General features: G+C 48.5%; 2 protein-coding genes across 7 annotated transcripts in view; one reads left to right on the top strand and one right to left on the bottom strand.

Annotated features, from left to right (window-relative positions):
• SETD1B (SET domain containing 1B, histone lysine methyltransferase) overlaps positions 1-6,203 on the bottom strand; it is a 50,483-nt gene extending 44,280 nt beyond the window's left edge. The window contains exons 1-5 of the mRNA XM_076352858.1: positions 6,016-6,203; positions 5,545-5,699; positions 5,027-5,125; positions 4,253-4,523; positions 965-1,077 (exon numbers count right to left, since the gene is read on the bottom strand). Of these exons, the coding sequence (XP_076208973.1) occupies positions 965-1,077; positions 4,253-4,523; positions 5,027-5,125; positions 5,545-5,699; positions 6,016-6,088 (711 nt within the window). The 5' untranslated portion in view covers positions 6,089-6,203. The remainder of the gene's footprint in view (positions 1-964; positions 1,078-4,252; positions 4,524-5,026; positions 5,126-5,544; positions 5,700-6,015) is intronic.
• A 652-nt stretch (positions 6,204-6,855) lies between these two features.
• Positions 6,856-13,921, top strand: part of RHOF (ras homolog family member F, filopodia associated) — a 28,871-nt gene continuing 21,805 nt past the window's right edge. For 4 of the 6 annotated variants that reach the window (XR_012996537.1, XM_076352651.1, XM_076352655.1 and 1 more), the window contains exons 1-2: positions 6,856-7,454; positions 7,991-8,151. The gene's annotated coding sequence lies outside the window, so the exon portion shown is untranslated. Of the gene's footprint in view, positions 7,455-7,990; positions 8,152-10,035; positions 10,258-13,921 lie in introns of those variants that run through there. The other 2 variants (XM_076352652.1, XM_076352654.1) reach the window with 2 other exon arrangements.

Here is a 13,921-nt window from a genome sequence, read left to right as displayed (position 1 = left end):
GGGGTAGTTGGTGGGAGAAGAGGAGAATTTTATTTTTTCAGATCAATGGGATTTTCACATTCAATGTACAGCTCTTACCTGTCCTGAAAACATCTGATCACAGAATTAATGACATTATGGCATTTTAAGAAGTCATAAGAGTGCAGAGAAGTAGAGATAAGAAGAAAAAAAAATCTCTGCCAAATTTCTTTCAAATTTGATGCCTTAAAGTGGGTTCCTAAGCCACAATCAGGAGCCAAAGTACATTTAGACAAGCCAAAGGGGCTGATGACTTCACACAAACAGGCTTCACTTCCCCCTCGTCCCTTCATCCCAGTGGGGTTCGCAGGGGAGCAGATAACTACAAAGCCGTTTAGAGAATCGTACCCTAAATATCGAGGGACCCCTGGAAGCCCTCAGGAATTCTGTCCACTGCTTTTATTAACAACTGATTCCAGTGACTAATTATGATTCTGGAAAATTGATGCCACTATTCAAGATTTGACATCTTCCCTCTTTTAGCCTTTAAGCAAGTCTGAAGAACATACGCACTAAGGATTACATACTGCAGACGCTAGGCCAAATGTACCATTGTAAATCATTCCCCCTGACTTCAAGGGAATAATCTCATCTCAGGGACATATCTGAACCAGTCCTCTTAACTGCAGGAATTTCTAATGTTAATAGGGCACATACTGTCGGTTCTGTAGGTATTTTTCATTCCAAAAGACAAAAAGCACTTACCACGCCATGCAGACACCGGCATACAGATTAGCCACATGCACTGCATTCGCAGAGAGTTACATTTGCTATGGCAGTTATGAGCAAGTTATATTTAAATGTGAATTAGTAACATCCACTGAAACTATGGCAAGACAAAAAAAAGAAGCTAAATTAAAAGTGTTGAAACACTAGCATTAGTGATGCATTTGTTCTGATTTTTCTAGAAAGTTATTCTTAAAAAAAAAAAGCCAAGCAAACATACCTGGAGAGTTTCATTCACAGTTGGCGACGCATCCTGTTCGGTGCCTACAGGCAGGGTCTGAGGAGTGTAAAGACCATTAACGAGCAGTTCATAGAATCGCATGCGGGTTTCACCTGCACAGACCACAGTGGAAGAGTTGATTAAACAGAAATAACACAGCCTATGTAAAAATACATATTGACACCCATATGACCCTGCTACCACTCCCAGCCTGCTGCATCTGCGTGACAGAGGAGTAGGTATCACCTCTGAGGCTTGCAGGGATCATTTTTAAATAATCTGCTGGGCAAGTGAAGTTAGACACTCCCTTCTCCAGCCAAGACAAGGAGGTTTCTAAATCCTTTTTGCTCTTCACAGCCTGCTTTTGGCAGCTCTGCTCTTTACCATGCTTTCTGGAGAGCAGCAGTTTCCCTCCTCTCCAAAGTGCCAAGCAAATAGCTTGCAGATTTGAGAAGTGAAACTCTCACCCAAGGGATAAGCCTCTGCCAACACCATGAGCCACTTCAGAAAACCCTCCAAACACACCTTGCTAGTAGAAACTGGCTGTTATTAATGCAAACACGATGCATGGGAACGCTGAGGACAAAACCGTTAATGCTGCTTTTCCAAAATGACACTGACTAATCCTTCCCCCCCCACCCACCCCCAGTTTAAATTGTGCTCAATGGCATCCTTCGAAGAATAAAAGCCACAGAAGCAAACTGTCCCACAGACTGCTACTGAGCCTTAGCCTTTTCATTCCTAAATTCTACAAAGACCCAGTTTCTTAATATTGGATTTTTCATTACTACAAAACCCCAGTCCTACTTATTTCGCAGTCTGTAAGAAATCTGTCATCAGCTTCAAAGGCAACAGAATTAGACCCCGAAACTGTCTGTATTTTGCTCTGAAAGATAAAGAATACATAGAAAAACGGACAGACCCAGAACCTGAGCCCAGAAAATTAATTCAGGCAAGATCTCTCCCGAAACAGGACTCCTTTCATGAGGAAGTCCTGCAGGACCAAACCCCAAACTCCCTGTGAATCACTCCGTGCAATTTGGAAGCAAAGCACCCCTTAGCATGATTCTGCACACTGGAAAAGACTCATTTATCTTGAATAAATGCTGCATATGAGGTTATTTGGTTATCAAATCTCATTTCACGAAGTCTTGAGCCACATCCTCAACTATGTAAACTGTTTTAGTTCAACTAAAGTCATGACAAAATAGATCTCTTCAAGACAAGAGCTTAAAGTGATGCTTGAAATATTAACACACACTGCCCCCCCCATAAGACAACGCCGTGGATATGAAATGCTTTAAAACTTGTTTTTAAATAAATACAAAGTAATTGTTAGAAAGTTTGATAATTCTTCCTAGATCCCCAATATAATGCAGTAAAAGTTACAATTTCATTTTCAAAGAGGTTTATGAATGTGAAACGATTCCTATCTATTTCTCTAAGGACAGGTAACTATTAAGTGTGTCCATTCTGTAGATGGATAAACTGAGGCAGAGAAGTTGTTTTAAACTAGCCTGGCTTAGATGAGGAGACTGGGTTTTTTAGTTCCAGATTCCCATGCCTGTGCTCTGGCCAGACAGATAAAATGACACTTTTGCTCCTAATATTTAATTTGCTAGACTATGAAAACCAAGTTAACCAACCTTTCATTCTCTTGAAAAGCTGAATACTAGAAGGAAATGTTGAAAACTATACATATATATTTTAAGAATTTCCTAACCTGCTAATGCTATTTTAGGAATAACATTTTTTACTTGATTCTGACAGATTATAGCACACTGACAGTCTTACTCTTTTAGAATGAAAGAGATGCAACTGTGGGAAAAAAATACATTAGAAGCATACAGCTGGCAAACAAAACAAAAATGCAGTTTGAAACTAAGACTTCGATCTTTTCTCCCAAGAAACAGAAGCATAAAACCCCCTCATTTCCCTGATGCGCAGCTAACTTTCTTGAACAGCTGTCTGTTCAAGACTTGTAAAGTAGTTTATAAACGGAGGAGAAGGAGGAGGAATGTAGTACGATCAGCTTGTTTAAAATGCCTCTCATTAAGATGTCCACCACTTATGAGCCTGCTTTAGCTTACATTATTAAATCTACAAATGGTTAATTTGTTCTTAAATGTAATTTTTACCTTCGAATTTCAAAGTAAGCAGGGGAAGGAGCCTGTCTGTAAAAATTAATGATACTAGAATTTCAAAATATACATATGTAAGGTCAAGCTTAGCTCACAATAGAAAATATTATTCTACTACTGCAATTCTTCTAACGGCGATCAGTAATGTCAATAAACGTCCTACTATACCCTCTTACCACGTGGTGCACCAAGTGCTGTATAGGTTGTGCACTAAATTGTTGAAACCTTTTAACACAGAACAAAAATATCAGCGTTTTTAAGAAAATGGTGTTAACAATGTCCTCTTCCCAAGAAAGAGTGCAGTAAGTCAGTTTTAAACTAGAAATGCCATGTTTGGAATGAAGAAGTACAAGCGGCAACTGATCTACACCTTGTCAGCTTTAGACATTTTCTAAAATTCAGGCACATTTTAGCAAAGCCCTTCACTAACATGCTTGGAGGAAAGAGAAAAGACAAAGCGGTGAAATGCAATGCTTTCGTACTTCCAGAAACTTTATTGGGCTCCCCAGGGCTGGGCTCTGGGGCCGAGAGCCGGTTACCTCCAGGACTCGGAGCTCCTGTCGCTTTAAGAGACAGTCTCACACTTACACACTCGCGAACACACTGACAAGTGCTGCGTGTGCACTCTTTTGCTGCCAGCCTCGAGTTTGCTGCTAAGTATCAATGAAATGCCAGGCACGCAGAGAATAGCACCGAGCCCCGCTGCCGCCACCAGAAGCCAGACATTTGGGTCCCAGGAACCCCAAGGTTTGCCCCAAAATCCCGAGTTTGCAAAAGCCAGGTGCCATGGGGTCCGGCAGCCCCGGGAGGTGGCCAAGCAGGGCCAGCCTGGGACACGGAGATGGAGGGCACGGGAGGCCTCCGAGGGCAGAGAGCAGGGGACGGGGCAGGGTACAGGCAGGGGACGGGCAGGATGGCAGCATTTTGCAAATTACAGGGCTGTCTCCTAGCAACAGACAACACATTTGGCTCCACGTGACTTGCAAAGGCCCCAGAAACCAGACCCGCTCGCAGGGGGACAGGAGCACTCCCTTCGTTTTTTTAATCGCCGAGCCCTTGCGGTCTGCAACAGCCTCTCATTTTAGGAGAGGGACGGGCAGGGGCACTGCAAACCACAAACAAGTGAGGCCAAAATGTGCCCCCTCACCTTTCGTATCCAGCTCCACGTGGATGATGTTGCCCATGACGGAGGTGTTATGAAGGTGCTGGACGGCCTCCCGGGCGCCCTTGACAGTGGCAAAGATCACTTTGGCAATGCCCAGGTGCTTCTTGTTCTTGGGGTTGTAGAGAATCTCCACCTCTTCCACTTCACCGTATTTCTTGCACATGTCGGTCAAAAAGTTTTCGCGGATGTTATCGTTCAGCTTGGCAAAGGTGACCTGCTTGGGAGGCACTGGCCCCACGTAAAATTCATCAATCTGGAAATGGGCACAAGGTGGGGGGCAATAAAAATAATTGTCATCGTTAGTGAGCGTGGGGGAAGGCATAAGGATGGCACGGGAGGGAGAGGGTTAAAGCATCCTGCAAACTTCAGGGAAAGAAAACTGCCTCCAAGGCTCTGGGATGAACCCTGGAGCAGAGTAGAGCCTCTGCCGCTGCAGCCATTCATTGAAACCGGCTCCTTTCTGGGCTACAAATATGTATTTTGAGCAGTACTGTCAGCAGAGAGCCCCCCTCCACTGCCCCCCACCCGAGAAGCCCCCAAAACACAGCTCCAAAACCTTCAAGTGATCTCGTTAGACAGATGCATTGATTTCTCGTTATCTTTATAGAAGAGGATTATTGTTAAACAGTTTGCCAAATACTAATGTTAATAGGAATATGACTGTCATTTAAACGGTCCATTAAACTACTTGGAACTGAAGCTTCGCTCCCGGATAAACAAGAATACAGAGCTAAACCCAAAAGTCGGGGGTGGTACCTTGAATTTGGGGACAGACAGCTCCAACTCCTTAGTTTTGGTCCATATTCGCCCTATTCTGGGATCCCTGACACAATCCACAGGAGCAATTCCCGGGTTCTGGGAGGAGGAGGAGAAAAAGCACAAAACCAGCAATAACAGGGCTTGAAATTTAAGACACAAATAAAAGAAAAAACAAACCCCAAGGAAGCACGGGCTGTCTCAAGGGAAAGCGCACACGCACACACATACACACACGTGTCAAATTGCAATACTGCTGGGAAATGCACACAGATTGGAAACACAGAAATAAAGCCACAGGTTTGGGTTCCTTGGGCTCCTGACAGTTGAATACACAGTGTCAGGTGGCGGTAACTTTGGTGGCTGTGTGTGTCCCCCCAGACCCCCTTCCACACACATGTGCTACGGAAGGGATTACCACGACCCGGAGGGACCCCCAGCCCCCAAAACGCCGGTAAGACGGAGGCGGGGGGGGGGCACTACACAATGGGGGAAACCCACGACCCCCCCCCACTCACAGACATGCTGAAATGTTGCCCATCGTAACGGTAGAGTTTGTGCTGTCCTTTTTTCAGAGCCGGGTCAATAATCAACTTGTAACTTCTCCAATGGTGATTTCTTTTCTCGACAGAAGTGCTGGCTTGCGTGCTGTTCTCCATTCCGTTGATCCAACCTGGACGGGGGGGGGGGGGGGAGGGAGGGGGGAGAGGAAGGGGGAAGGGGAAAAGAAAAATAAAACCACACGGAAAACCATAAAGTTAAAAAAATATTCAACAAAGACCCCTTCTTTTTTTTTTTTTTTTTTTTTTTTTTTTTAAACGAGCCGCCCGCTCTACACACCCAGGCAAGGAGGAAATCCACCGCGAAGCGAGCCCTAAAATGGGGGAATTGCCAGCCGGGTCCCCCCCTCCACCCCAGCCAGACAAGAGGCAGAGAGGGAGGAGGAGGAGAGGAGGAGGAAAAAAAAAAAAAAAAAGACCCAATCTCACTTGAACTCTGCTTTTTGCCATGATCTTCAGGGTGCTTGGCTTTTTCCCCCGCCTTGATCTCTCGGAAAGACATCGCGCTCGGCGGCCGATCGTCTCCGGGCGGCGAAAGGCGAGCTCCCGTCTCACATGGGGCCGGTTACCGGCGCGGGCTGGCCGCCAGGCTCCTGCCTCCCGTTTTCGCGAGCCACCACATATTGTGTGTGCTCGCTGCTGGCGGCGGCGGCCTCCCACAATACACCGCTGCGAGCGCCGCGAACGCCTAACCGCCCTCCGCCGCCTGCACATTCACGGCGGCCGCGCCGCGCAGCCCCCGGCCCGCGGCCGCCCGCCGCCGCCCCGCCGCCGCCGAGCGCCGCCGCATGGGCCGCCGCCGGGGTGGGTTTATTTTTTTTTCCTCCCCGCCCCGGGGTTAACGGCATGCGGGGGGGCGAGTGGAATCTGCCCGCTGCATTTACCTTAGCGCAAACTGTTTCTAAACAAGATGGACCTATAGGTGGGACAAGTTTTTTTAGGGGAAGACTTCAGCGAGCCCGGACCGGGCGGCCGCGGGCGGAGCGCGGAGCTCGCCGCCCTGCTGCGGCGGGGGTGGCGGCGGCGGGGGGCGCCGCCGTTCGGCGACACACGGCCGGGGGAGGGGGGGAGCTGGGGGGGGGGAGCAGTTTTGCTTATTAAAGGTCCGGGGCCGGCGGCAGCCAATCAGCGGGGAGCTTCCATTTTGTTTTAGGTATTAAAGGCCGGGCGGCGCGGTCCCCCCGCCGCTCGCCGGGGCGCGGAGCACGGGCGGAGCGCGGCGGGCGCATGGCGCGGCTGCGCTCGGTCCGCGGGGCCGCGGCAGCTCGGCCGCGGTCGGGCAATTGGCTGGTTAAAGGCAGCGGGGCGGCCGCAGCCAATGAGCGAGCAGCTTCCATGGGGCTTGAGTTATTAGACGGCGGTGTAAAAACATCCTTCAGCAGACAGCTAAGGAGAGGCCAACAGACCAGGCAGCCATTTTTCTGCAATGGAGCGAAATGGCCAACTGGGCTTTTCCTTTGTTCCAAAAGGGGGATCCGCCATGTGAATCCACACCGTCCACTTGCGGGGAGCGCTCGGGGTGGTGTCAATGTCTGGCACCACGCTAGAGGACTCACTGAAGAAGGAAGATTTTAACAAAAAAACCAAACAAACCTTAAAAAAAAAAAATGCGGATTTTTTTTTTCCCTTATGATTCGGGATCCATCTTTGTCTTGTGTAACTAGGTCATGGCACACCCTATGTCAGCAGTTAACAATTTCGAATGCCAAAAAAAAGTAAATACATTATTTTTAATATTTTTTTGTTGTTTTTGGGGTTTTTAAGCTTTATAGAGCGCTCTGATGACCGAACAATAAATTTTAAGAGTATTTCCTGTATTAAACACTTGATTCCTGGCCATTTTTATTAACTCCTTTGGTGCTTATAAGGTAATGTTTTAAATATAGGCATAGGAATAGTGAATTCTGGCAAAAAAAAAAAAGGCAATTTTACTATGATAAGCTTTTTTCTTTCTTTCCTCTTTACGTTGTAAGTACCCAATCCATTCTGTCCTTGCTAAGTGTAGTTTTCATGTTAATGTTACTGAAGTGGTCCTTATTGCTAAGCCTTCATTTGCATGTCTTATGTTTTTGTCTGTTTATCTAAACCAATTTATGCTTTTTGAAATATTTTACTTATAAAGCAAAATATCTGGCTAAGAGATGCTTAAAAGTTGTTTACAACCAGTAAATGTTAACCAGGTGTCTCCACACTAACATGTGCAGCCTAAAACTATTTAGGTGAACATTTTTTAGTGCCTGCGTGCTCTGTGGAAAAACACTGAATGTCCTTTTTATGTACAGAGTAAATCTGCCACAGGAAGGTAGATTTAAGCCTCGAGTAAGAGTCCTCGCTGCGTACGGTCAGCCAACATAGCTGGACAACTTTCTCTATAGCTTTTTTCTTTTTTTTTTTTTTATGCTAGACCACTGCCATACAAAGATCCGTAACTATCTTAACAAGATCCGCTTTGACTTGCAAACTTACGAGAGAAGTGGTGATCCAGATCATATGTATTTATAGCCGTTATTTTAAAAAAGCGTTAACAACTTCACCTTCAGAGCTGCATTCAACTATGGTGCGCGGGTAAGTAAACCCTTTTGCCCTTGCAGAGAAACATATAGACCAGGCCTGTGCGGCTTATGTTATTGTCCTGGGTGGAAAGATCCTAATGGTCGTCTTTAGGAGTGGTGGCGATCTCCTTCTCCTCAGATACATCTAACAGCGTCTCTGAAACGTCTATTTTTCAGGGAGGGATTTCTTTTTCTGCACAAAGCGCTTGGTCGTCCGCAGCCCTGTGGGTTGTTTTTTTTTTTTTTTTTTTTTTTGCGGAGAGACGCCGTGAATCCATTGCAGGCGTTACGTGGCTGTTAAACTGAACGCACAAAAAAAATTAAGAAAAATCTGCCTGCGAACAGTAAGATGTTACTGAGGTTGGTTTTAAAAAAGGCGAAAAGGCGGTGGTGGTGGTAGGGATCCCTTACATGTTTTATCCGTCTAATTACAGAAGCTCGACAAAAAAAAAAAAAAGGCAACAAAGTGGGGGGGGTGTTTTTCAAGACGGTGAGTCTTAATGGCGGATGTCTCACTAAAAAGCACTGTAAAATCCTTCATACCGAGAGGCAGTGACTTGGAGAGAGGGGGGGAAAAAGGAGGTCTGGAAGTAAATCCAAAATGAGGGAGTTTCTTTCCAAGTGAGGGACCCTTTGCAGCCTGAGTTTTACAGTTGGAGAGCCGTGACGCAGTTGATATTCACAGCAGTTGTGCTTTAGTGCAGCCACCCAGCCCATGAAATGGCCTCCCCGCCGAAGTCTGGTGGTTTTATTATGTGAAAGCCTGCGGAAGCACCGTGTCCCGGGCGCCGGGAGGGGCGGCTGACGGCGGGCAGGGCGCTCCCGGTCGCGCTCCATGTTGTGTGAGGGTAGCCGCCATCATGGCTTCTCCTTCGGCGCCGCGTTCTCTTCAGGGCTGGGGCGGCGGCGAGGCGGGCTCTCCCTCACTGCTTGGCGGCGCCTCGCGTCCCGATCACTGGAGGGAAATGGCCTTTTTTTTGGTCTTCCCCCCCCCCCCCCCTCTCCCCTTTCCCGCCCCCCCCTTCCCCCATCGCTTTGTGAGGGGTTGTGGAAGGCGAAGCCGAGGAGGGAGCGGGGCGCCTGGCGGTTTTTTCTCTCCGCCGCTGCCGCGCACAACATGGCCGCGCCGGGGAGCGCCCTGCAGCAGCGGGAGGCAGCGCTGCGGGCGGCGGGGCTGGCGGCGCTCCAACCCGGCCCGGGGGGGGGCCCGGCCGGGCAGGGAGGACAAAGGCAGCTCGCATAATGCAGGCGAAGCCCTGGGTGTCTATAAATAACGCCGCCCGCCCGCCCGTCCCCCGCCTCCCTCCCTTCCCCCCGCCGCAGCCTCCCACTCGCTTGCTTTTATAAATACCAAAAGATGAAAGTAGCCTAATGCAGAGAACAAAAAAAAAATTAAGAGGAACAAACAACAGCCCCCCCCTCAAAAAAAACCCCAAACAAAACAGGCAGTTGTGGGGGATGGAGGGGGGGAAGCCAGGCAAATGAGCAGCCAGCGCTGGCCGCGGGAGGAGCAGGGCGGCGTCGCCAGCCTCCCCGCCTGGAGCGGGCTGCTCTGCGCCGCGCCAACGCGCCGGGGGGAGCGCGGCCGCCGCTCCCCGCCGCTCGTCACATGGCTCTTTGTTGTTTTCCTTCTCCTGCCCCTCCTGGGCTTTACCCCCCTCCGCCATCGCCCAGCCGCTCCGCCGGGGCAGCCGCTGCCCTGCCTCCTCCCGCCCGCAGCCGGGGTGGGATGGCTCGGCCCGGCCGGCCTGCAGCGCCGAGTTCCCCGGGCCCGCAGCCGGGGCTGAGCTGGCGCGGAGCCGGCTGCCGTGCTGCAGTACGAGCCGCCATGGCCGTCTGAGGTGTTACATGTGCCTTTTTTTTTTTCCTTTTTTCTTTCCCCCCCCCCCCCCGAGCAGATTTTCCTGCAGCTCGCTTTGGGTGGAGGCGTGGGGGTTATTTCGGAGCTTCACAAGCCTTGTGCTCCACTGCAGACCCAAATTAGGTGAGCTAGGAAAGCCTGGCTTGAGCAACCACTTCAGAGGGCAGGACAGGGAGGAAAAGCAAACACTTGTAGAGAGGTGGCCTCCCTGGTAAGGCTAGAGCAGGACCGTCCTGCGGACCCTGTGGGAGGGAGAAGGTAAGTGGCTACTTGGCAGAGGCTGCCTGCGGGAGCGGCATGTGCCGGGCAGGGTGCGCCCTGCCCGCCAGTTCCTGCGGCTCAGGACCAGCCGCTCCGTGGGTTTGTAAAACCTGTGCTGTGGTATGTGCCGAGGCTCAGGGGTGTTTTCCTGCGAGGGAGCAGGGTGCTGCCGCGAAGGAGGCACCGCAGCCTGCGCCTTTCGCAACGACGCGAGGGCTTAACGCTCAGCTCTTCATTTCTTGTGTGTCCCGTCCCCCGTCGTCGTCCCCCCCCCCCCCCGCCCCGGTCCTCACCGGGTCAGGCTCTGTCGAGAACAAGCGACAAACGGTCCGCACAAAACATAACACGTTTCCATGGGGGGGGGGGGGGGGGGGGGGAATGTCTCCGCACTGCCAGGCTGGCTTTAAAACGCTACCTCCGCGCTCTGTGCCCCACGCTCGGGGCTGCGGCGCTTGGAGGCATGGCGGTCCGCGGCCGCCAGACCCTCCGCTCGGTCCCTGCGAGACGCGCCTTGTCCGGCCAGACCATCTCTGAACGCTTGGCCCTTGCTCGTGCCAGCAGTGTGACTGCTTTCCTGGTTTACAATGGCTTTAAATAATAATCTGCTAATAAACTTGGAAGAAGCGGTGACGTTATTCTTAGCTAAACGCCATTAAAATGCTCCTCTACTATTTCTCAATAGAGGTGAAAAGCATTTTAGCTTCCTGGAAATGGCCGAAACAGGCGACGTGTAGATCAAAGTACGGTGTAGATCTGTTCTTGGTTTTGCAGGGGTTTTTTGAACTGTAATGAAAACGTTTCTGCAGCTTGCATCATAATGAGTTAAGTCAGCACGTAAAGTGATAAAAGCAGATTTAAACAGCATCGGCTAATAACTTTCCTGGGATTTAAAATATATGTTTAAATAGATATTTGGATATTAGTAATATCTGCATTTAAACCTTAACGTTGGTCTATTTAACCCTGAAGCAAACTAGCTCTGCCTAATACAGGCTTTGAAACGATTCAGCTAGACCATAATACTGTGGGAGCTTAGGCAGCTTTGTCTGTACTTGCACATCTCTGCGCATTTTTCCAGGACTATGATCTTTGTCTGCAATTAATCATTGTTCAGGACGGCCGTTCCCGATGGTAGAATCCATGAACTGCTCCAGCTGGGAGAGGTCCTAAAGCGTGTGCCTGGCACCGCGTACGTGCAAACCAGGGCCAGAAATTGCTGGGGCAGCAGGCGTTGTACAGCGAGCCCGCCGTGCGGACCCAGTGAATTGTGTGGGTCTTCAGCACTTCTGGAAATGTTTTTGTAAGTCTGAGCTGAAAATTTATTTCCGTTTTTAGAGTTTCTAAATGACTATAACGTTCAATGTAGTTTAAAAGTCACCAAGGCAGTTGAGACCGGTTGCACTCTCAGAGTGGGTGGTTTCATGGCTGAACCTCGTATCTGAAAAGCTAAATGTTCTGGTACAGCGTGTTTAAATCCCAGAAAGGTCAAACCAGACTTTCATACTTGAGTTAGATTGACCCTGGTTTACTGCGTGAGACTCTTTAGAGAAAGAAAGAGATCTTTCAGGGGAAAGGGAGAAAAAAAAAAAGATTTTTTTTCTCTGAACAGCTTGTGGTGACTCTATGCACATTCTTGAAGCAAAGGGGTTTGTTCTTGCCCACAGCGTCCCTCCCCTGCATTGTTGAGTGGAAAACTCTTATGCTAATTATTTCACTGTCTGTTATCAATAAGAAGTGATTTAATTTCTTTGGCAAAGTGTTGCAACAAGAGCAAATTAGATTGAGAGGCAAAGTGAAATAAAAAATATGCAGCTGTTCTGCCAAACAATGATCGTGACTGTTTACAACATTTTGTTTTAGACTGGCTTGTACACAGAATCCTTTATATTGAAGATTTTCATGTTACAATCCACTGCTTGTGCAAGGAAACTAGATTAATAGATTATAAAGGACAAAAGAGACCTAGGTTCATCTGGTTCGACTTCCTGCATAATGGAGGTCATAAGATTTTTGTGAATTTGTTGCTTTTTCTCATTTGAAAGAATTTAACTGCAGCATACCTGCATCTTAGAAAAACATCAGATTTTCATTTTAAAATGGGCTGTGAGAGAGAGTAAAATAAGAGTTAGTAAATTGTTTCCATCAAAATCTACCGGACAGACTAGAAATCAAAGTACCTTTTTAAACTTGCCTAGTTTCTGCTTTCAGTTTCTGGATGTTGCTGTGTCTCAGTCTGCTTGACAGAGGAATGCTCCATTACCAGATTTCTGTCCCCGTGTAGCTGTGTACAGGCTGATCAACTGAACATTTAACACTCCCATTGCAGACTTGCAGAGCTCCCCCTTGGGTCCATCTTTACTAATCCTGTAATTGTTCCTGTCGCGGTTCCCTGTGAACACTCCAGTTTTTCACCATTTTGATCGGGGGGGGGGGACAGAGCAATCAGCGGTGATCGTACCCGCGCCAACAGCCCTCCTGGCTGAGATGTATCTGTTAGGCATCCAGGGATTACACCAGCCCATGTTCAGCTGGTTTGCCAGCACAGCTCCTCTCAGATCTTCTCCTCCTTGGGATGGCACCTCCGTCCCATTGGTTTGTGCTCTTTGTTCTTTATCTATGGCTTTACACTTGGCCCTCTTGAAAAGGCCAAGTCCTTAGACAGCATTGTTGCTTGCAATGAGCTTTTTTTTTTAATACCCCCTCCTGCTACTGTTGAGTGTCACCTACAAACTTGATTGGTAATGATTTGGTATTTTTTTCCAGATAAACAACTGCTTCTGTCTCCACTGTAGGAGTTTCCTGGTTCTGGGTGTGTGTACACCTCAGCTGTGTCAATACTGTGTCAGGAGGAGATCTGGATGTACACCATCCTCTTGCCACACCCCAGTTTAATGAGAAGAAAGCCCAGCTTAGGAGCTGGAAGGGAGCCAGGAGGCGCACTGCAACATTTGCCTGCCCTGGTGTCTATAACGTAGCCATTAAATAATGTAGGGCCCAAACAGGTAGTTGCAGGACCCATAAAAGAAAGATGACAGCTGTAGGACACAGTGGTTACAACTGCATTTTGAGACCTTCCTGTTAGATGGATTCTAATCCATTTGATAATGCCTTCTTGCTCTTACATTCTCCTACTCATAATCATGTAAATGTTTCACAGGGGTTGAAGTTTGGCACGTCAGCCCTCTTGCAGAAATCTCCTACTAGTGCTATTACCATTTACCACCAAACCTTGCAATTTCTTAAAACAGTTTCTCTCTCAGCAGCTAAGCTCATGAAGTTTTGTCTCCCATGGATTTGTGTCTATAAATGCCCCCTGACAAATCTTCCAGCTCTTTCCCAGTCTTGCTTGCCCTGTCTGGCTGAGCAAGGGGTGATGTGCTGGCTGGGAGCTCCACAGGGGCCAACCAGGCAGCGGTACTGCCCCTTGGTACGGGCAAGGGCTGAGTTCTGCCTGCCTTTCCCTGAGACCAAGGTGGTGCCTCTACTACATACTCTACTCAGCTGTTCATTCAAGACCTAAACACGTTTGGGACGACTTCCCCACTGCCAAATTTGATTGAGATTGGAGGAAGGAGAGGAAAAATGACATAGAACAACACAGTCACATTAGACTGTTTTATTTTTAGGAAACCAGGCTAAGAATATCAAAGGAATATTGAGT

This window comes from Aptenodytes patagonicus, chromosome 15 (genome assembly GCF_965638725.1).
Source record: "Aptenodytes patagonicus chromosome 15, bAptPat1.pri.cur, whole genome shotgun sequence".
Lineage (NCBI taxonomy): Eukaryota > Metazoa > Chordata > Aves > Sphenisciformes > Spheniscidae > Aptenodytes > Aptenodytes patagonicus.
Note: the sequence above shows the minus strand (reverse complement) of the source record. Positions and strands in the feature narration are given on the sequence as shown.